Source organism: Helobdella robusta (assembly GCF_000326865.2).
Source record: "Helobdella robusta unplaced genomic scaffold HELROscaffold_67, whole genome shotgun sequence".
Classification (NCBI taxonomy): Eukaryota; Metazoa; Annelida; class Clitellata; order Rhynchobdellida; family Glossiphoniidae; genus Helobdella; species Helobdella robusta.
The window spans coordinates 105,655-128,773 of NW_008705379.1; the positions used below are offsets into that span (position 1 = coordinate 105,655).

The 23,119-nt window shown below is 33.1% G+C and overlaps 5 protein-coding genes across 5 annotated transcripts; 2 read left to right on the forward strand and 3 right to left on the reverse strand.

Moving 5' to 3' along the window:
- Nucleotides 1-37: 37 nt before the first annotated feature.
- On the reverse strand, nucleotides 38-1,619 carry HELRODRAFT_194109 (hypothetical protein). Its single transcript, XM_009030315.1, has one exon. It carries the CDS (start codon nucleotides 1,274-1,276, stop codon nucleotides 473-475), a length of 804 nt encoding a protein of 267 aa, XP_009028563.1. The 5' UTR covers nucleotides 1,277-1,619; the 3' UTR covers nucleotides 38-472.
- Nucleotides 1,620-3,078: 1,459 nt separating this feature from the next.
- On the reverse strand, nucleotides 3,079-9,376 carry HELRODRAFT_186112 (hypothetical protein). Its single transcript, XM_009030316.1, has 18 exons — nucleotides 9,188-9,376; nucleotides 8,803-8,961; nucleotides 8,527-8,640; nucleotides 8,312-8,409; nucleotides 8,109-8,184; nucleotides 7,754-7,824; nucleotides 7,512-7,626; nucleotides 7,148-7,280; nucleotides 6,871-6,945; nucleotides 6,632-6,678; nucleotides 6,398-6,497; nucleotides 5,911-6,055; nucleotides 5,186-5,305; nucleotides 4,710-5,008; nucleotides 4,375-4,496; nucleotides 3,878-4,126; nucleotides 3,499-3,747; nucleotides 3,079-3,353 (listed from the first exon to the last, which is right to left on the reverse strand). The coding sequence occupies exons 1-18, from the start codon at nucleotides 9,293-9,295 to the stop codon at nucleotides 3,291-3,293; spliced, it is 2,343 nt and encodes a 780-aa protein (XP_009028564.1). The 5' UTR covers nucleotides 9,296-9,376; the 3' UTR covers nucleotides 3,079-3,290.
- Nucleotides 9,377-9,600: 224 nt separating this feature from the next.
- HELRODRAFT_194111 (hypothetical protein) lies at nucleotides 9,601-15,334 on the reverse strand (the record flags this gene model as incomplete). The annotated part of the gene is made up of 8 exons (XM_009030317.1): nucleotides 9,601-10,882; nucleotides 10,928-11,971; nucleotides 12,601-12,682; nucleotides 13,172-13,402; nucleotides 13,757-13,940; nucleotides 14,236-14,465; nucleotides 14,627-14,917; nucleotides 15,208-15,334. 7 exons carry the CDS (start codon nucleotides 15,332-15,334, stop codon nucleotides 11,083-11,085), a joined length of 2,034 nt encoding a protein of 677 aa, XP_009028565.1. The 3' UTR covers nucleotides 9,601-10,882; nucleotides 10,928-11,082.
- Nucleotides 15,335-16,458: 1,124 nt separating this feature from the next.
- Nucleotides 16,459-16,931, forward strand: HELRODRAFT_152794 (hypothetical protein; the record flags this gene model as incomplete). The annotated part of the gene is made up of 3 exons (XM_009030318.1): nucleotides 16,459-16,566; nucleotides 16,692-16,728; nucleotides 16,852-16,931. Coding segments are annotated over 3 exons (225 nt in total), but the record flags the coding sequence as incomplete, so codon positions are not given.
- Nucleotides 16,932-19,088: 2,157 nt separating this feature from the next.
- HELRODRAFT_186113 (hypothetical protein) lies at nucleotides 19,089-22,422 on the forward strand (the record flags this gene model as incomplete). Its single annotated transcript, XM_009030319.1, has 8 exons — nucleotides 19,089-19,115; nucleotides 19,396-19,640; nucleotides 19,758-19,970; nucleotides 20,113-20,170; nucleotides 20,773-20,934; nucleotides 21,116-21,189; nucleotides 21,415-21,603; nucleotides 21,813-22,422. Coding segments are annotated over 8 exons (1,001 nt in total), but the record flags the coding sequence as incomplete, so codon positions are not given.
- Between the last annotated feature and the right edge of the window lie 697 nt (nucleotides 22,423-23,119).

Here is a 23,119-nt window from a genome sequence, read left to right on the forward strand (position 1 = left end):
AAAGATAAATCTTTTAAATTTTTAATAAAATTTACAATAAATAAATTTAAAAATTGGATTTAAAAACCAAAAATGAATAAATAATTTGATAAAAACAAAATTATCCAGTTCCAAATATCACAATGGAAGTCATCAGTCAACATCAAATATGTACACTGTACAATGTTGAAAGGAGACCATATTTTATACATTATTGTATGAATTTGACCGAGTTGTTGGCATTAATCAATGTTGTTAGATTGTTGCTGTTATTAGAGTTGTTGTTGCCAGCATTACGTGATTTTTTTTGATTTTATTGTTTGTGTTGTGATTAAGGTTGATGTTGTTTCATTTTATTTACGATTGCTTTTGTTGTTGTTAATGCCTTTGCTGTTGTTGTTGGTGATGTTTATGTTTTAGTAGTAGTAGTTGTTGTTGTTGTAGTTGATTAAATGCCCTGAGTGTGTTAAATATTGTTGTTGTTTTGTATTTGTTAGCTGTGTTGTTGAAGGATCTCGTTGTTGATTCTGTTGTCTTGGTTGCTACTTGTGTAACTACTCTCCGTGCTGTTGCTAATCCTGTTGTTGTCATTGTTGCTGTTGTTGTTGTTAGTGTTGTTGAGTCTGTGTTGTGGCTGTGAGGGTTGTTGCAGAGGCTGCTGATTATATAGCGCTGGAGAATTGAGAGAACCAAACGAAGCCGACCCGACAATAGTTGGATGGGTAACGAAAACATCTGAAGAAAAAACTCCAGTGGCGTATGACGGCTGGTAGTTGGATGACGATTTGGGCGCCGTCACCGATGGTGGTCTTTTGAAGTTGGCAGGCAGAAGGGCAGGCTTGTACCTGCACCATGCAAAAGTCCAGTACACAAGTCCACACAAGGTCCAGGCACCCCCGAGAATCAGAAAGACGAGAGAAACTAGAAGGACTCCACCGTCAGTCCAAGATTCCTGTCGGTCAGTTGTGGCGATGAGGATGGCGCCGATAGCGAGGATGATGAAGCCGGGAATGGTGATCATCAGACTGCTTCTCGGAATGTTGTAGCAAAATGTGGCGCATCTTGATTTGCTGGGTATACGATCGGAGGGCTTGCGCGGGTCCTTGCCGCTTCTAACTTTGCTGCTGTCGCTGCTGTAGTTAAGTCGTTGGACGTTGATTAAAACGTTGTCGTTTGTGTTGTTGTTGTTGTTGTTGTGGTTGGATGCGGTACTATCTGAATTTGTGCTCTGGCTCACTCTGTACAGTGCAGATGTGGAGCCAGTTTCCGAGTTGTGGCCGGTCGACACTGAAAGCATTTCGCACTGCTGGCAGTTAAGTCTTCGTTCGCTATAATGTAATCTTGATTATATTTGTCAATTTGTTGTCATTTTGTAGTAGTAATTTTTGCTGTTGTAGATGTTGTTGTCTGTATTTATTTTTTTTATATAGATAACTCAGTATTATCCGTTACCTGTCCGTGTTGAAGCAGTTATGAAATATTTTTTAAACATTCATTCATTTGTTCGTTCGTTCATTCATTCATTTCTTCCCTCATTCATTCATAAATTCCTTAATTAATGTATTCATTCATTTATTCATTTAACCGTAATAATTTATTAAAAAATTTTAGCAGAATTATTTCTTCGAAGCCAAAACTTTTAGTATAAAATAAACCAAACGTGAACGAACACAAATTAAATACAGAATACAATATATACGTATGTACTATATATTATTATTATTATTATCAAAAGATTTATATATATATATATTAATATATATAAATATTTAGGTATATATATATATATATATTTATGTTATTGTTATTGTACAGGGATATACATGCTAAATAAGGTTTTAGCTAGATCAATGTTCTCCATTATGACAGAGAATATTGATCAGCTTAAAGTACATACGCATGCATACATACAAACACACATACATAAAAACAAACATGCATGCATACATACATACATGCATACATACATAAGATATCTATCTAATTTGGCATGTTGTTTCAACACTGCGTACTTGCATAATTTCTTAACGTTAGCATAATAATAGGTGCATGCATAAATATAAATCGATACTTATTTATGTACCACCTATGTATGTATTTATGTATGTAATTACGTATGTGTATGTATACGAATGGTATGTGTGTGTATGAATGGTATATGTGTGTGTATGAATGGTATATATGCGTGTATGAATGGTATGTGTGTTTTGTATGTGGAATGAGAGGGGAAAAACACACAGGTATTTTTTCAACAAGTGCGCCTATTCAACATTCAACGCTCGTGTTGAATTTTTACAGGTGAACCGTTTTCCAGTTAACTCTTTTTTTCACTCTCTCTCTCTCTCTCTCTCTCTCGTTTCTCTCTATCTCTCCTCTCTTTCTCTATTTTTACTCCATCTTTCGATGAAACTTTAGTTGTACGCATACACGCACGTAGAGGCATTCAGCTAAATATTCATGAGTAGTACATACTGTATCTATAAATAGCAAGGCAACTGTGCACAGATATTAATGTACATGCATTTGTTCACGCATCAGCGAACACGTAGGCATGCATGCCAGACCAGGTGTGCAGCGAGTTAGCTAATACAGGTGAATTTCTTGAACCTACAGGCAGAATAAGATTAATACCATTGAAAGACAATTAAGAATTGAAATAAACCACTACCTTTCTTAATCTAGGTATCGAACCTATCACAAACCTACCCGCACTGCCTTGGACCTCCCTGATCCAGTCACGAAGAATTTATATCTGATACATCTGATACATACACATGCATGCATGCATGCATACATACATACACATACATACATATACATACATATACATACATACATAAGATAAATATTTATTAATTACTGTTTTATTTTACGTCAACACTGATAACCTGCTGCTGTCTAATACACATAACTAGAATAATTATATTACCTGAAGAGATATTTCTAAAAAGAAAAACATCTCGCCATCTACCAAAGATGCTGGTGTAACGGTTTAAACGAACTATAATCGAATGCGTTGTGTGTCTGTGTGTGTGTCATTGTGTGCGTGCGTGTGATATGATCTGATCCGTATATCTTACTAATAACAAAGAAAGACAATAACTAAGGAATAATTCTTCATTTCCACGTTCAAATTAATATCATAATCTTAAGAATGATAAAATATTCTGTCTGCAAAATACGTCTGTGTCATTCTGTGTGTGTCTGTGTCTTTCTTTCTCTCTCTCTCTCTCTCTCTCTCTCTCTTCTCTCTGTCCTGTCTCTCTCTCTCTCTGTGTGTGTGTGTGTGTGTGTGTATCTGACATCATAAATTAATAATGAGTGTAGAAGCCCAGTTGGTTGTTGAACTTGAATGGCTTTGATCTGGTCGGTCCTCTGTAAGGTAACGAATGAAAAAAATTATTCAATCGATCAAAAACTCAATGAAAGAATGAATGAATAAATTAAAAAATGAATGGATGGATTATGGATAAATAAATCAACAATTTCATCATTCACTCATCCTTCAATCCTTTCTTACTTTGCAATCCTCAAAAAGGTTTTCTGGCTATCAACCAGGCAGGTATAATTCTCATCCAGCAGAGTGTCACTGGCGGACTTATCAGGACCATCTTCTTGACCATCTTCACCTACGTTGGCCCCAGCGCAGCGTTCCACGACTCCTCCCGTTTCAAGGTAGACGTCGAAACAGGAGCACATCCCTACTATCTGACTGATCAGCACATCACTGGCCGTCGTCATCTGGGTGTTAACGACGCATTCCATCTCCTTTCGGTGATATTAAATGGGGATCATAAACAAAAAAAATTAAAATAATTTTTTTATAAAAACCGTTTCTAGCAAAATTAAAAAATAAAAACAGACAAAAAAAAAAGATTATTAAATTTTAGAAACTCACCCTGACTGCCTCGTCATTGGTTGCCATCCTCTTCATATCTTTCCATTGGATAAGAAACGAAAAAAGTGGCGGAGTCACAGGATAATCTGAACCAATCAGAATACAAAATTTTAACGTGACTTTCTGATTGGTTGAGCCACTGGATGGGAGATTCTTATTGGTCGCCTCTCTTTCCAGCAGACCCATGAAATAAAAATCCTTATTGGAGGCAAGATCAAGGCTTACAATGTGCTGGTTCTGGGGTAGGTTCTGTTTTTAGAATCATAAAATAATAATAATAACAAGAAATATTATTTTTTAATTATTTTATTAATTATGCATAGATATCGATATTAACATAGATAAATTATTTCTTCGTTGATAAAGTTATTTATAGCTAGTGCATGTATAGAATCACCATCACCACCAATATTGTCACCACAACTACTGACATCATTATCATCGTCGTCGTCATCGTCATCATCACCATCATCATCGTTATCGTCATCATCACCAACGACATATTCTTGATAGGACAGTGGTTTCCATTCGACCAGTCGACAGATTATCTTCTGCTTGTACGGCTGGAGTAGTTCGTTGAAAGTCCTCGCGCACTCACTTGTGTTGTTGTTTATCTTCTCTGGAGGATTTGTTGACGGGGATGAAGTCATCATGACGAAGATGACGAACGATAATAACATGACAGAAACGGCTTAGCAATCAGTGACAACAAACAGACAAACGAACGAACAAACAAACAAACAAACAGATAAGTGAACAAACAAACGCAAACAAACAAACATACAAGCAAACACCAACGTACACAAACGAAACGATACTAAACGAAACTAACCAAGCCTATAGAGTTGCTGGAAGAGATGGCACCTCTGCTTCATCCTCCTCCTCATCAATATCACCATTTTCTCGATATAACTCGTCCTACTCACGTGATCATTTTTAATATTGCTACTGCAACTATTAGTGCTACTAGTGGAGGGAGTAATGACGTCATCATTAGCGTCATCATCCGAGGCAGTACGAGGGGTAAGAGAAGATGACGATGACGTTGTGAGGGTGTGCAGGCCGCATAACCTTTGAACCCACTTGTAAGGTCGCTCGGTGCCCTCTATGTGAGAAGGTAGGTCGGATATTCTGCGTGGGTCAGGGTGAATGAATGAACGAACGAATAAATGGATGAATAAAAAAAATGAATGACTAAACGAAAGAACCAACTGACCAATATGTAGACATGCGAAAGAATGACCAAACAAATGAACGAACGAACGAATGAACGAACGAACGAACGAATAAACAAGTGAACGGACTGACCCATATTTATTGAGAATGAAAAGGTTATTTGGGTCAGGTGATTCAATGCCATCGTCATCAACGTCGTACAGGCATTGGAGGAAGGATAAGGAACTGAAGAGGTCATGAGAACTTGACTCACTGTGACGACGATGATGATGATGATGATGACGATGATATTGATAATGATGATGATAATGATGCTATTAGCGATGATTATGATGATGATGATAGTAAAGATAACAGTGACAATGACTATGATGAACTTGCATATATTATTTGTGACGATATATGCAAGTAAGAATGCAGATACACCAACATGGTCAAGAAACTGCAGTTAAAACAACTACTACTACTACCGCTACTACTACTACCGCTACTACTACTACTACTACTACCATTACTACCACATAAATACTACTACTACTACTAATACTACTAATGCTACCATTACAACCACAGAAATACCACCACTACTACCACTACTACTACCACCAATACTACTACTACTACCATTACTACCACAGAAATACTACTACTACTACTACTACTGCTACTAATACTACCAATACTACTACTACTACTGCTACTACTACTACCAATACTACTACTACTACTACTACTACTACTACCAATACTACTACTACCAATACTACTACTACTACTACCATTACTACCAATAATATTAATACCAAAGCCACCAAAACAATATCATAGTAAAAACAAAACAAAAAATAATCAGTAACAATGTGGCAGGTGAGTTAGCATCATCTACTTCCATTTTACTGTCGCCAGAGGAGTTAAACTTCGCACATAGATCAACATCAGCCCTGACGGCTGTTATATTTAGCACGGTGTAATAGGTAAATGTCAGCTTTATCATTCCCATATCTGAAAAATGGATGTGTGTGTGTGTGTAGCTAGATTTTGTATTTGTAATTTTGTAATATCCTGTTCTCTTTTTATCTCTCTCTCTCTCTCTCTCTCTCTCTCTCTCTCTCTCTTTTCTCTCCCTTTATCTCTCCTACTCCCTTTCAATCTTTTCCTTTTTAATTGACCTTTAACCTTTTAACCTTAATTGAATACATATTAACCAACCAACCAGTCAATTAATAAACTAGCCAAACAAGCCGAGTCAACCAACCAACAAACCAATCAACCAACCAACCAATCAACCAACCAATCAATCAATCAACCCCCAAACAAATCAATCAACCAATTAGGACAGAGGACCTTGACATTTGATCTCCACGACAACAGACAAAGGATGCTTGCTCATCACTTGCTGCTGCTTTCTCAGCTGCTTGGCATCGATGGTCATTCTCCTGTGCTTCTGATGAGATCATTATCATAATCGCGCCGTGAATGAGTGAGTGAGTGAAAGAAAGAATGACTGTAAATAAAAGAATGAGTGATTGAAGGAGGGAGTGGATGAAGAGATAAATAAATGAATGAATAAGATCAAACTTTCGTCTTTTTTTCCGCTTGTTCGTCTTCACTATCGCTATCCTCTTCTGAGAGTTAAATAACATTAGCATAAATAATAATAATAAAAATAATAAATAAAATTATTGGCGAGTAAATACTGACCAATAGAAATTAGGGTAGCAAGTAAAAAAAAATAAAAAAAACTGACCAATAAAAATCGAGATAGCAATAGCAGACCAATAATAATAAAGATAGCAAGTATCAAACAAAAAACCGACCAATAAGAGCAGGAGATGCATGAAATGACTGAGCCAATTCGACGTCGCCATGTATACTGACCACCATATTCTTGTCTGAATGAGCAAGAATGTTTAAAAATAATAAGAAAAAACTGAATTTCTTGATTTAATTTGTCAAAAATTCCAACGAAAATATTTCCGTTTGGTACAGTGGACCAAAAAATCAGCGGGAAAAATTATAAAAACACAAGCACGCACACACATACACAAACACACGCACACACACACAAACACACACAAACACATACACACTAACCACAGGCTTTGGAAAACGAGTAGGCCTGTACAAAGAGAAAATATAGAGGAGATGGTAGGCTGCTTGCCAATTTTTGCTGGGTCAAGGTTTCTGAGAAGGTCAGGTTCAAATCCTGCTCAACTGGCTTTGTAGACTGCAATGAAAATTACAATACTAGAACATGTGCCAGCCGTACAATAAAAATCTAGATGACAGACATAAATCGACCAATAAAAATTAAGATGACAAAATTTAGAAAACAAAACCCTCCAATGAAAATTGAGGCAACAAGTTAAAAAACTGTGCACAAAAATCTGACTCAAACAATTAAATTAAAGAGAATTTAAATCACACACCACACACACACACGCACGCACGCACACACCTCCAATATGGCTGCCAGCTTAGGCTGCAGTGCTTTCAAGTAACGTCTCTTTGATTCTATCTCATTGACAATAGCTTTCCTCTTGGCCTCAGAGTCAGTTAGTTTGGTTGACAACCTGTGACGATGATGGTAATGATGATGAGTGTGTGATGATGATGATGACGATTACTATGATGATGATGATGGTGATGTTGATCATAAACACCCCCCACCAACGCCACCATCATCCAATCAAAACCTACTCCAGTCTTTTCTTCAGTTCCCAATCTAATCTTGCTAGCATCAATTTGTGGCTATCACCTTCTTTGATCAACTGAATGAAAAAAAATAATAAAACATACAAAAAAATACAAAACCAAACTAAACAAACAAACATTTAAGGTACAAACATATAAATACACGTAAAATAAGAAACAGAAATCAATTAAAACATGAAAAAACAACAACAAAACCAACAATAAAGAACATTAACAAGCAATTTTAACATGAAAAACTAACTCAAAACAAACAAATGAACAAGCATACAAACAAACACATACAAAACAAACAAAAACAAATATACAAAACATATACGAAAACCATACAAATGATACAAACATTTTTTGCAATTTCAGGATCTACAGAGTTCAAAAACTCCTGAACAGATATCAATGAGATGTCCTCATCCTTTGATCTAAATTATTTTTATTTATTATAATTATCTATTATCATAATTATAACAGTAATATTAACCAAAAATAAAAATAATAATGAACAATAATAATAATCATAAAAAAGATTAAAAATAATAAAATCATTACTTGAACTGAAGGCATTTAGAGATTTCTCTCTGAAGATGCATGGCTTCATATATGAGATTTTGCAATTTTAAATGGTGGTCATCAATGTTCTGCTTTGCCTGTAATATATTATAATAAGAACGGTAAATAACAATAGACAACACAGAAAATTTACTTTTTAAACTTAAAAAACAGAAAGTACATTTGAAAGATACAAAAACTAAAAGTGAACTCACATCTTGAGTAATCTCCCTGACACATTTGCACCTAAAATGTCCTAGCCTGTTAAGTTTCCTTAGCGAAATGAACTGCATGATTCCATCAATTTTCAATGCCTCGATTTCATCCTCCTATAATATAATTAATTATTTATTATACAAATAATAATGTAATTATTAATAATTATAAATAAATAAATTAATTAATTAATTAATAAACAAACAATTCATTAATTTGTTCACCCATTCACATTCGGTCAATTTATCAAATGAAAATTTTTTATAAAACATGACCTGTGCTTCTGTCAGATCACCTGGCTGACATTTGATCTTATTGACCTTATCCATGATAGATGTTAACTGCATGACGACTTCTTTATGAATCTTGCCATCTTCAATTACGTCACGTTCTAATACTTCATTCTCTTCAGAGTAGAATAGTTTCTTGTCATTCTATGTGAGTTGGTGGTAAGGGCATTTCAAATGATTTGAAAAAATAAATGTAAAACAACTATAATTATACTATAATTAATAAAAATTAAAAATTAAATCGCAGCATAGAAAGATTATGAACCAATTTAGTTTTAATTAAATAGAATAAATTGAATTTACGTAAAAAATCAACATGTTTACTTTGTTAACGTTTAATATTAATTTAAAATTAAAAAAAGGTACCAACTAATTTTGGTGGCTCATGTTTGTTCTCTGGTTTACTTGGTAACTTTCTTTTTTTCTTATCAATAGACTCGTCGGCCATTTCGACATTTTCCAATTTCGAATTTGACATTTTTCTAAATTTTTTCGCAACGAATGGAATACTTTCGATATTTTGTTTAAATTTTTTGGCCAAAACAAAACGTAAGTTAAAGTAGATCAAGAACAAACGTAAGTTAAAGTAGATCAAGAACGAAACATGAAAAATGAATTTCAATCGAATATAAAAATTCAAACCATAGAGTTATAAGTACAGCATGAACTGTTAACACAAGTCATCAATCAGAAAATTACGAGCGAATATAAAAGCATTCCAACGGTTCAACACAAGTATATATATATATATATATATATATATACATATACATCTTCATCTTTAAAATAACAAAATAAAAGAAATTTCACAATTTATTTTCATCATTAAACTGCCAGTAAAAAGTAACTTTAACAAAACATTACAGCAATAATGCGAGAAAATTTAATATAAAAAACAAAAAAGCGATTTTATGTTCATATAATATAATATATCGTACAATGACACGCCAATGACGACTGACATTAATAAGAAACATTTAATTAAAAGTGTAAAAATAATTAATTATTTAATTAGTTAAGATTGTTAAATAAATTTAAATAACTAAAAATTTCAATTAGATATACTTGATTAAAATAAATTTCAACTCATTATCACGAAAACTAAATAGCATAGACTAGTAGTATATTAATAAGAATATTTATTTCATATCTTAAGCATGACGTAGAAAACGAGTTCGATACTATACTATACATGATACTATACATGAATGCAAGAATGAAAGCTATCCAAACAATTTTCAGTGATATTGTAAACAAACTAAAATCAAAAAAACTTGAAATAAACAAAATATCTATAGATTAAAATAAAACAAAAATACGAACAAAACATAAAATTCTAGTTTAAAAAAGTTGAATGAAATATGAAATTTCCAAAGCCATGATTTAACGGATAAATGCAACAGGACAATATTATCTGAATCATGTGCATACACTCAAACTCACACAAATACACGCGCGTACACACACACGCACGGATATATATACACACAGACACACACACGCACTACACTAAATACACGCGAACAAACAAGCAAAAAAACACTCAGATCAACGCAGCACTCATATACTCATACCATAACACACCCATATTTTTTTTTAACATAGCTTGATTGAATGCAATATTAAACAACTTTAATAAAACATAATACAAGATAAGAAGAATACATAATAATAATAATAATAACGAGGACAACAACAACAAAAATAATAATATTAAGGACAACTCTAACAATAATAACAAAAAACATTAATATGAAATAGTTGAAAGCAAAGATTGTTTTACGCGTTTGTTTAATAATATATAATAACAAGTTCATTAAAAAGTTGTTTGAAATATTTCAAATCATCTTCCCCTCATGTTTTTATTTATATATTCATTTGGACATAAATCACTCACATTGAACACTGAATTAAAAACCAATAATATACATTAGATAGAAGTATACCGTGTACCTCAACAAAAATTTACACTGAAAAAAGTTATTTTTTTACTTAGCTAGTTAGAGCCCATGTGTATGAATAGATAGACGTATATATATATATATATATATATATATATATATATATATATATATATATATATATATATATATATATATATATATATATACCTACCTACATGTGCTATTGACATAGGGCTTGACAGATCCTTAACTGAATATCATTAACATTAATATACGAATGTTGATGTCCAAGACAGACATACATCTACCCGGATTTTTACACTTAAGATAATGATAGCAATCATGTAATCATTATTAGCTGTTAGATATCAAGAGGAGCTGATATACTTGGACCAGTAGAATCACTTATAGCTGCTTTGCCCGCCATAGCTGTGCTTGCAGCCGCAACAGCTGTGATGCCAGCCGTTGCCATGGTTCCTAAAATAACCTGCTGATTTTCATAGGTGTTGTTTTGCTGTTTAAGAGCAGAGGACAATGTCATAGGCGGTTTGTAAGTAGGAGCAGCTGCATTTATCTGTTGTTGCTGTTGGGCTAGACTGCTGACAAGCTGCTGTTGACTGAATTGGGGTTGTTGTTGCTGTTGATGAGGTCTCATGAGACTACCTTGAGTTGAGTCAGCCGGGAACAGAAGGTCGGGGGGTGGAGGAAAACTATCGCTATCATTACCAGCACTGCTTCCAGTGTTGTTGTTCATCATGTTCATGTTGTTCATTCTGTTTCTATCTTCAATGACATAGTATTCGTGCTGTTGTTGTTGGTCGGGTCTGATGCCCCCCTGCACGTGGGGGTATGCTCCAGGAGGTCTCACGCCCATGCCCACCCCATCGCCATAACTACGAATCATCATTCGAGGAGGCTGGGCGGCACCGCCAGCTACACCTCCTCCCCTATGATTCGTATTTGCTCCAGTACCACGAAGGTCAGGTATGGAAGGAAGGGGCCTCACCCCTCCACCACTTTGTATCATCTGATTGGCCATCATCATGGCCCGACCTGCATATTTGTTTTCATTGGGCCCACAGTCGACAACAGTGGTGTTGGCGTAGTTGTACCCCTTGCCACCCTTGCAGGTCATGGTCTTGCCAACAATGACCTTTTGAACCAGGAGATTATTGGGGTCGTTGAGGTCGATGTACTGGTCACCTGATATTGACTGAGGCCTCCTCTTGTAGCCCATCTGATGGTGACTCCTGAATGTTATTGTGTTGCTAGCAGTAAGTGAGATGAACCAGCAGTAATCATTTCACTTAATTATTTATCATCAATATCTGCAATAATTTTCATTCATTGATTCATTCATTGATTTATTCATTGATACATTGATTGATTGATTGATTGATTGATTCATTCATTTATTATTTCATAGTTTATTTATCCAAGAATTATAAATACAAACGTGAATAAATTTATTTTTTAAGGAAATAAGAATTAAATTTAAAAAGAAAAAAAGACAAAAGTTCAAAGAGTAATTTACAGAAACTTAACACAAATTAAGATAACCATTTTAAAAGTTAAACAACAAATCTCAATAGAAATAAATAAAAACAAATAATAAAACAAATAATAACAAAAAGAATTAAAACAATACATAAAATTAAAATAAATATATATATATATAGATAGATAGATAGATAGATAGATAGATAGATATAGATAGATAGATAGTTAGATAGATAGATAGATAGATAGATAGATAGATAGATAGATAGATAGATAGATAGATAGATAGATAGATAGATAGATAGATAGATAGATAGACAGATAGATAGACAGACAGATAGATAGATAGATAGATAAATAAGAAGCCAATCCTCCTAACTTCTTGTAGCAGACATAACCAACAGTCAATATGCAGACACTGAGGATTATTATTATTGCTAGTACACCGGCCAATAATATGCCTGTATGAGTACATTAACATATATATAAATATATATATAATATAATATATTAGTATTAATATAATATTAAAATAATTATATAATTATTAATATAATACTATAACTTCATAATACTACTACTACTGATATTACTATTAACTTCTACAACTTTAGCTACTAAACACATAGCATAGGACAGAAGATATGTGTGTGTGTGTGCGCGCGTGTGTGTGCGTATTTCTTAGTCAGTTTTTTCTATGGATATCATATTTCACATATTTTGAAAGATTTGTAGATGAGAAAAGAAACCTCAATTTTAGTTTTAAAACCCAGTAATCAAGTATGAAACGAAAAGTGGCTTTTTTATTTTGTAAAACAATCATTTCAAAACAAATAATTAATTATTAATTATAATTGATTGTAATAATTACGAATAATTATCTATAACCACCATGATTATAACTATTGCTGCAAACTATAATACACAAAAATGAAAGAACAAACTCTGACCAAACGGAAGAGAAGAAAAAAATGAGGACATAGATGTTCCAATTTTACTGAATACACTTCCCATGAGGGGGTCACTGGGGTCACAGCTGCCCATGGTACCCTTCCACTCGTTATTAACGCAAACCATCTCCCACGATGAACTATCCGAGGGCAAACAGCCGACCTCAAGTTTGTCCACCTTCCTGTTCATCCACATGTTCTGCGTTGGGATTATATCCGGGCAGCCGGAGGCTAGTTAGTTGTTGGTGAATTGCAAAAGGGGGATGTTATTTGATGAGTTAGGAAAAGTTAGGAAAAGTGTGGGTTCTGATAATGAGATGTGAATAGTGAAGATTTTTAACAAGTTTGACAACTTTGGTTTCTTTATGTTTTTATAATTATAATATGTGCAGTATGGGCAAGGAGTAGTTAGAAGTGAAACAAGAGTGATTGTAGTTGTGTGTGGTGAGTGGTTTACAAGAAATGTTGCATGCAATGATCTTTAAAGTTGTCGTATAAGTAGTTGACAAACCAATTTTAATAAATTTTTAAATCGACAAATGGTTTTATTAACAAATATAGGATAAAACATAAACAGACAGATACCTTCGTAATGAACGATGAACTGCTGCCCTCTGGCGTGCCCATCAACGTTGATGTACATCTCAACCGAGTTGCTGGTACTCAAGTACACCTGTCTGTGACCTATGACCCCTCCTCCTCCACAGACCTCCACATCTTTCGGGTTGGACTTCTCCCTAATTGTCATCAGTCTCAAGCAATCTCCTCTCTTGATAGTTTCAAGAAATACGTAACAAAATTAATAAAAAGATTAGAGAATTTGTCAAAAAAATTTCTCACAAATAAAAAACAAAGTAAGAATGAATATTCAAAAAGAATGAGGCAAACATAGAAATACTTCAAAAGCATTTGAAATACTTTTAGTTACATTAATTTTTATTATTTCTTGCCTATGTAATAATTACATACGTCAAAAAAGTCTAAAATCATTTCAAATTAAACTCAACAAAAACAACAAAAGAACTCAACTAAAAATCAAATAAGACGCACAGGACGACACCAACCTCATTATACTTATTAAGAGAATTCTTCTTCAAAATGAACCCAGTATAATCATGGATACTTATGTTGATCCTCTGACCGGGAGAGACAACAAACGACCAGGGACATTTATAAGAGCCACATTGAATTCCATTCTTAGTTTCATCAGCTATGAGACTAGACAGAAAACCAGATTTATAACTCAGTCTAGCTGTCCTATGTTCTGAGCAGGTTGTGCAGGCCGATTTGTCAACTAATTAAGGACATTTTTTAAAATTAAATTTCAATTCATGTATAATCATTTTTTTCTCAATTATCTCAATATATCATGATTCTTTTAATTGAAAATAACATTTTTGACTAAGTTGTATAAAGCTTAAATTTAAAAATTTTCATTAAAAAAAACCTAGTAACCTTTTATACATTCATGTTTAATGAAGAGTGCTCTCTTGAATTCCTTCATGCATTTCTTAAACAACTCATCCAGATATTCATCATCTGATATCTTAAAAGAGCAACTCTTTTGGCCGGCACATTTGTAGTTCATGTAATCAGTAACATTATCGAAGCAGCCAATCTGCCCAAAGTTATTAGAATAGCACTTGCCTTGGATGATCCCAGATGCTGCATATGTTACATAAATCACTTCATCTGGGTTTGAACAGCCTACCTGAAACTTCTCTGATTGACAAAACTCGGTCAAGTCTGTATTGAAAACAAATAAATTGAGTAAACTAATTTATTTAAATAATATTTGAAATAAAAATGATTCAGGCAGTTGGATTTGCACTAATTACTAATAGAAGTAAACTATCTATCATTCTATCATTTCATGCTATTCTTTTGTAAAATTAATTCCAATTACAAATTTTTACAATGATTACAAAACAAACATTTATGAATTAAATTGCCATCATTGTCTTTCCATGAAAAAAGACTGGAAAATAACTTTTAAAATAAAAAAAAACAATCTAGATGTTCTAAACTAAACTTACCAGCTCCGTAAAGATCAGCGTTATTCTTGTTGGCGTCTGCGGTGATGAATGGGCCCAGTAGAAAAACGAAACAGAAAGAACAAGTCAGTACACGATCAATTAGTTCTAAGCGATCGATAATAACCATTATGAAAATTATTAACTATTTAACTTAATTTTAAAAATACAAATTTAAAAATTATTTTCTAATAAACTATCGCCATTGGAAATTAAATTGCGGAAAAAATTGCTAATGCACCAATAAAATTTTCGGGAGACAGACATGTTTATTGTAAATTATAATAAATGATAAAGCGCTTCACACCCAATATTTGGTATTAACGATAGAGTGTATGTGTGGCATGAAGTTTTCAATGACGCATTAAAGAATGAATTAATTTCTAGAGTTACTCATATTCGCAAGATGATATTTATAAAAACAAGATCTTCGAATAATTGCAAGTTATAACGTTATTTTTTGCAATTTTGTCAAAATGTAAATTTTCATAAAAACATGTACATTAAATTCTATACAATGAGCTTTATATAACATGTGCATATGTATGACTCACATTGTATATATTGTATTACAAATTTAGTGGAAATAATACACCATCTAAATTAAAATAATAAATGCAACTAACAAAACACATTTCAATCTATACATCATCATAAATTAACACATGTTGCTGATGCACAGAGTCTGGATTAATACATATAAATGTTACACATACAATGCATACATACTTATGTTAAGTTGATGAATATATAATATATACACACCAATACACACATATCTATATCATAGGAATATGTATAACATGTAAAATGTATACCTTGTGTATTACATGCGTATGTACAATACACAAATTGTATGCGTCTGACTAACATTATTTGGCATTACAGTTTGAGTTTACACTTGGAAAGAAGATAAAGAGGTATTTGCAAAATCTTCTGTTTTAATTTTATTGAAGTTTGAATCGTTGGCATCACATTTCAAATATTAATCTATGGTGTAATATTTTTTTTCTTCAAATAAATGGCTTTGACTGTTCATTTTGAATAGGTTAGAACAGGGAATCAAACATAAGTTATCTTATCTTATCTATCATTACACATATTAATTTCATCAGTTATATAATTGTTTCATCTTGTATGTTATTTATTTCAGACGTAAACTTTTTTGCCACCTTTAAAACTAACGGCAGTTTCCTTTTGTGTTTACGAATCAAGAAAACTTCATTTCTGATATAAAAATCATAAAAAAAAACCATGGCTGGAGTATACAGTTTAAGGGACGTTGCAGAACACAATACGGCAGAGGAACCATGGTTGATCATTGATGATAAAGTTTACAACGTCAAAAAACTTCTTCCTGATGTAAGGATTTACCATTTGGCATTTTTAACCTTTTCTTTTTAACCTTTTTAACATTTTTTTAATCTTTCAAATTCTGTTCAATTTTATCACGTCTGAGTCTTTAAAACGTTCATTTTATTCTCTAGCACCCTGGTGGCGAATTCATTCTTCTGTCAAATGCAGGTTTGTGCTACATAGTAGAATGAATGATTGTAGTGCAGTATCTTGTAGAAAATATTTCACTTGGGGCTTCATCATCAGTCCTATAGCAACTAATTTTTTTCATTTTAAAAACTTTATCAACAGGCAAAAACGCAACGACTGCCTTTGAAAGAAAGGGCCACTCCGAGAATGCCAAAAGATGGATGAAGGACTTTCAAATTGGAGTCCTAAAAGACACCAAGGCGGAATATGACACCAAAAAATGGTGTATATTTTATAAAATTTCAAATATACACACAATTTAGCTTCAATTTATCTTAAACTAATAAATACTTTAATTTACAAGTCCAATATACTGTCACTTAAACCTTGGTCTATCAGCATTTAGTAAAAATCATTGCAAGACATTTACGCAGCCATAAGAATGCTGCAACACAGCCATAAGTTAAACTCCAATTCGATGAAATCTAAAAATTGAACAGGTACCAAAAGTTGCCATTGGCTGGCGGCATTATGATTGGTCTCACAATGACTGCTGCCATAGTTGCAGTTGCTCTGTACAGTGTTCATCGTCATCGGGCTTAGATCAATGAAAAAGAACAAGCCCTCTCATTTAGTTCATGGAATTGTTGTACTTATTTAATCCTGAAAATAATCATCATCTTCTTTAATGTTTATGTTTTCTGTGAATTTTTTATTTGTGGCTGGCAGGTAATATTTTTTGTAGTTTAGTCATTTAATTTATTATCAATCATGCCTTGTATTATTTTTAGGAATAATATGGATTTTTTTAAAGTGATCATTTGATGAAGACTTTAGTAAATGTATCATACAACTTTTATTCATATATAAAATAATATACCAAACACCTTTCCCCACAAACATTTAGTACATTTAAAATATTATAAAAACACATAAAACAAAAAATATTTGCCAAATCGAATCTCCTATCATTTTATAATTCTTTGTTCTTCTTTTTCTTGTTATTAAATTGAATTTCAATGTAATTCAATTGAGACTTAAATTTCCCTGGGTTATTTCTCACTAAAAAAAATAAGGATTCATTAAATATAATAAAATTTTTCAAAAAAATATTATTTTTGACCTGTGTTGGCTTCATGATCAACAATGAATTCATAATCTGGCAGTTCTGTATCTGGCTGTTTCTAATTTTCAAAAATTATATTGAATGATTTGGAAAAAAAAATCAACATAAATGTTAATAAAATTTAGCTTCTGGGTGACATGATTGCATAATGGTTATGTTGTATAGCATTGCATCTACAGTGATTTGATTAAAATGGCAAGAAATTCCCACTTATCACATACAATGTGTGAGAAGAGCAAAAATAAAAAAAAACTTTTGCAAAGGACCACCTCTAGATGTACAGATTTAATATTTCCAGAATGCAAGTGGAGTGAAAATTCTTCAAAAAACAGGTAGGAGACACCAATTGGCCTCTTTATGATGCATCTCCAGAGTTTCTTAGAAAGGTGCTTTTCAATTATGAAATCCCAACTCTGATAAAAATGAGACCAAATCAATTTTAAAACTGAAATAACTTGAAAATTATGAAAACTTAGTAAAATAGTTTAGTGTTAAAAATTTAACAACTTTTAAAAATTTTATTACATACTACTGAGTTTGAATGGAATATTTGTGCATATTATTTAATTTATATATCAATTTAATAATTAAATTTAAAAAAAAATTTATTTTTATCATTAAATTTATTAATTAATAATAAAGTTTATTAAAACCTCTTTTGTGCCTCCTTGAGCTTTGTATGAAAATTCACAGTTTTGATTTTCCTTGATTATAAATGAACGTATTTTGTTTGAACATGGTGTCACCATGAATTTAAATGTTTTTTTTAATATAAATTTATATTATAAAATATAAAATAAATAATTATGATAATTTTAATTTTAAAATTTACTAACATTGAAGGCGTATGAAAGTTTCTGAAGACCGGCTCCGGGCTTGATGTCAACGGCAGCTTGAACCAAATTTTTCCACTCATTTGAAAATACTTTTTCGAAGAGTAACAACTGAGCGAGAAAAAATGTCAGCCATAAGAAATTCAAATTTCTAACGATATACGTGTCGAAATTCATTTTTAATATTGTTTAAAAGGGAATTTCATGAAACTTTCGCTTCGCATGGTAAACATTTTGACAGTATTAACACCGTTTTTACCGTATTTACAGCGTTTATATAAAAGTTTAAAATATTATTTAATTAATAAATTTAATATAATTTTTAAACAAATAATTTTGAACAAAATTGAAACAAATTTTTATTTATTTTAAAGTAATCCAATGCAGAATTAGTTTAACCAATTTTCCTTTCGTCATTAAAGTAAATAATATAAATTTGAAAATGGCGTCTTCAAGGTTGTTTTCGAGTGAGTAGACAGCCACATCGTTCAATTAAATATGTCTAAATATTAATTTTTAATACTCTGTTTGGTTTCGTTTGATTATTTTTGTTTAAATTTGCAATCACATTCCTTTTTCTAAGTTTTTACGAAAAATCCTAATCAGGACTGTGAAAACACGGACATTAATTTTTTCATGTCGTTCTTTGAATTTAAGCCGTTGATCTTAAATTTTAAAACAATTCAGTAATTCAACAGATTGTCATCATCTGTTTGTTCTAATTAAAACCTGTTTTTAATTTAACAGCAGTTTTCCGATTAGCACCGAGGTATTCAAACCTTGGGCTGAGAAACCTGGCCTATGATGCCACAAGAGCCAACTTGATGGTCTCAAAAAGCACTAAAGTTATTTGTCAGGGCTTCACTGGAAAACAAGGAACCTTCCATAGCAAGCAAGCTATTGATTATGGGACTCTCATGGTGGGAGGAGTCTCCCCTGGCAAAGGTGGGCAAACACACCTCGGCCTACCCGTTTTCAATTCTGTTAAAGAGGTAACATTTCACATTTTTTCAATAGTGAATTTTTTTCAAAATTAAATTTTTATTTCATTATTAATTTAAGATATGTATTATCTTACAATTAAAATTTTAGTTTGTTCTTTGAAAAAGGCCAAAGAAGCAACAGGCTGTGATGCCACAGTAATCTATGTACCACCTCCAGTGGCCGCCAAGGCCTGCATGGAGGCTATTGATGCCGAGATTCCCCTAATTGTCATGATCACTGAAGGAATTCCCCAACATGACATGGTTCGAGTGAAGAGAAGACTCATGGATCAGGATAAGTCAAGGCTCGTTGGTCCTAACTGTCCTGGACTCATTAAGGTAGTTGTTTGTGTTTGTTGTATTGTTGTTGTTGTGTTATTATGGTATGGATGCTATGGTGTTATGCTGTCTAGAAGAGCTAAAAAATAAGTAGTTGGTGGTATATTTTTGGAAATTTCATTTTTTTTCATTTTCTTTGTAGCCTGGTGAATGCAAGATTGGGATCATGCCCGGACACATACACACAGCTGGAAAAATTGGTATGTATGTGTCTCATGTGTTTGTATGTGTCACATGTGTTTGTATATGTTTGTAAGTGTCACATGTGTTTGTATGTGTCACATGAGCTTGCATGTGTGTTGCTGAGCTGTTTTTTTGTTATGTATTCTGTTTTAATTCAGTGTGTGTGTGTGTGTGTGTGTGTGTGTGTGTGTGTGTGTGTGTGTGTGTGTGTGTGACTGTCCTGGTTATAACATTAAACTGACCCTCACTGCCTTGTGAGTGATGTTGGATCATCAAAGGCTAGGCCCACCGCTTATAACTGTGGTTGCGTAAGGAAGGGCGTCCTGCGTAAAAATTAGCCAAATAAATTACTTATGATGACAGAAGTGACAATGGCCCTCAGTATCCGGCAGAATGGCATCGAGGGGTATTTCGGTTTCGTCATAGGTAGCCAAGCGGCAACCCCCGATCTCGGGAAAATGTCGTCTAAACGTGTGTTGTTGTTGTTGTGTGTGTGTGTGTGTGTGTGTGTGTGTGTGTGTGTGTGTGTGTGACGCATGCATACACACTTGCTGTTGACACATCTAAGAGGAGCAGTTAAAGAAAATTGTAAACAAAATGAAAAAATATTTCCTTGTAGGTGTTGTATCACGATCAGGCACTCTAACCTATGAAGCAGTGCACCAGACAACGTTGACGGGGCTAGGGCAGACCCTGTGTGTCGGAATTGGGGGCGACCCTTTCAACGGAACTAACTTCATTGACTGTCTCGATGTTTTCCTGAAAGATCCTAAAACTGAAGGTTGTTTGTGGGACAGTTTGGTTGGCTAGTTGATGGGTTGGTTTGATTTGTTGGCTGTGGTTGGCTGGCTGCTTTGTTTGTTGGTTATTGACTGTACCTATATAAATTATTAATTAATTAATTAATTAATTAATTAATGAGCATAATAAAATAAAATGTCATTGAACCAACCACCAACCAGGTATTATTCTAATTGGAGAAATCGGTGGACAAGCAGAAGAACAAGCATCAGAGTTCCTCAAGGAATTCAATTCGGTTTGTCTTATTTTATGTGTCTCTTTTCTGTCCTATCTTCTTTCTTTGCCTAGTTTTATAAGTTAAAGTTGTTTATCATTAAAATATAAATTTAAAAAATAACGCAAGTTTTTGAAATATTTTTCAACAAAATGAACGAATGAATAAGCAGTCAAACCACTGAGTAAGCATAATAAATTGAGAATATAATCCTCCAACAAAATTAATAACGCTCCGCATTTTTAGGGCCCCAATAGAAAACCAGTTGTGTCCTTCATAGCAGGCCTGAGTGCCCCTCCAGGTAGGAGAATGGGGCACGCTGGGGCCATCATTGCAGGGGGTAAGGGTGGGGCCAAGGAAAAAATTGAGGCCCTTAAAAGTGCCGGTGTTGAGGTAACTATGAGTCCCGCCCAGCTTGGTTCCACCATGGTGAAGGTAGGGAAGTTTTTGGTGATTTTTTTTTGGTTGTGTATGTGTGTGTGTGTGTGTGTGTGTGTATGTGGGTGTGTGTGCGTGAGTGTGTTGTTTCCTATTCACATGCTGTGCATGTGATGTGTTGATAATCTATGGTAAGAGGTTTACTACCGCCACCACACTACTTAACAATAAATTTTTTACCTTGAATCCATTTTTATTCACGACAGGCTTTTGAGAAGATGGGGAAATCCACCAGCTAAATTTAGAAAGAACTGATTAAGATAGAAGGAAAGAAAGAAAAAAAGAAAGAAAGAATAAATGATTGAAAGAATGAAAAAATAGAAATTGAATGAATGAATGGACGAACGAACGAACAAATGAATGAATGATTGAATGAATGAATGAATGAAAGAATGAATGAATGAGTGAATCTATCTTCTGTCTATTTATATTATCTGTGTATTTAAAATTTAGCACTCATTGATACGAAAAGTTCTCGTTTTGTCGTTGTTACTAATTATCATCATTTTAAGTGTTACTGCAATTGCTATTGCAAATCACCAAAACCGCTACTTTCATCATGGTCAGTTTCGTCATCATCATCATCAGTTTCGTCATCATCACCATCAGTTTCGTCATCATCATCATCAGTTTCGTCATCATCACCATCAGTTTCGTCATCATCATCATCATCAGTAGCAGCATCACCGTCATCATTTTACAGTTGTTTATTTGATTGTTTGGTTGCTGCTTCTTTTTAAAATGATGATGGTGATGATCTAGTTGGTAATGATGATGATGGTGATGATGATGTCAACGACAATGATGATGATGATGTTAGCGTTTTCTTTCTTTCTACTCGCGACTTTGTAAACTGATGTTTTCAATATAATAAGATTTTTAAAAAAATGCGTGTTTGCGTGTGTGTGTGTGTGTGTATTTATTATTCCATTTCTCAAACTCGAGTAATCTATAGTTAATAATAATTATAACAATAATAATAGTGATAGTGATGATGATAGTAGTTATTTTTTTATTGTTCAGTTGTTTAACAATATCTGAGATGCTTTTGATATAGATATGCATTGTAATATAAATATATTTGTGTATGTGTGTAGTGTATATATATATATATATATATATATATATCTAGGTGTATATATCCAGATATATATCTATAAATATTGGATTGTAGGTTTTCCTAAATGAATTATATAGCATAGCTTAGTTTCACGTAATTGCTGTTGCTGTTGTTGTTTGATGAAATTTATATTCCTCCAGTTTTGTAGTGGCTTAATGGGTTGATTGGTTGATTAGTTGATTGATTGGTTGATTGATTGATTGATTGACTGACTGATTGGTTGATTGATTGATTGATTGATTGATTGATTGATTGATTGATTGATTGATTGATTGATTGATTGATTGATTGATTGATTGATCGATCGATCGATTGATTGATTGATTAGTTGATTGATTGGTTGATTGATTGGTTGATTGATTGATTGATTGACTGATTGATTGATTGGTTGAT

Excerpts from the sequence above, each read along its gene's own strand:
- HELRODRAFT_194109 (XM_009030315.1), bottom strand. The coding sequence starts at position 1,276 with ATGCTTTCAGTGTCGACCGGCCACAACTCGGAAACTGGCTCCACATCT.
- HELRODRAFT_186112 (XM_009030316.1), bottom strand. The coding sequence starts at position 9,295 with ATGTCAAATTCGAAATTGGAAAATGTCGAAATGGCCGACGAGTCTATT. Across the intron at positions 8,641-8,802 it reads GTGATCTGACAGAAGCACAG|GAGGATGAAATCGAGGCATT; the intron begins GTCATGTTTTAT and ends ATTATATTATAG. Across the intron at positions 3,748-3,877 it reads CCAATGACGAGGCAGTCAGG|GAGATGGAATGCGTCGTTAA; the intron begins GTGAGTTTCTAA and ends TATCACCGAAAG.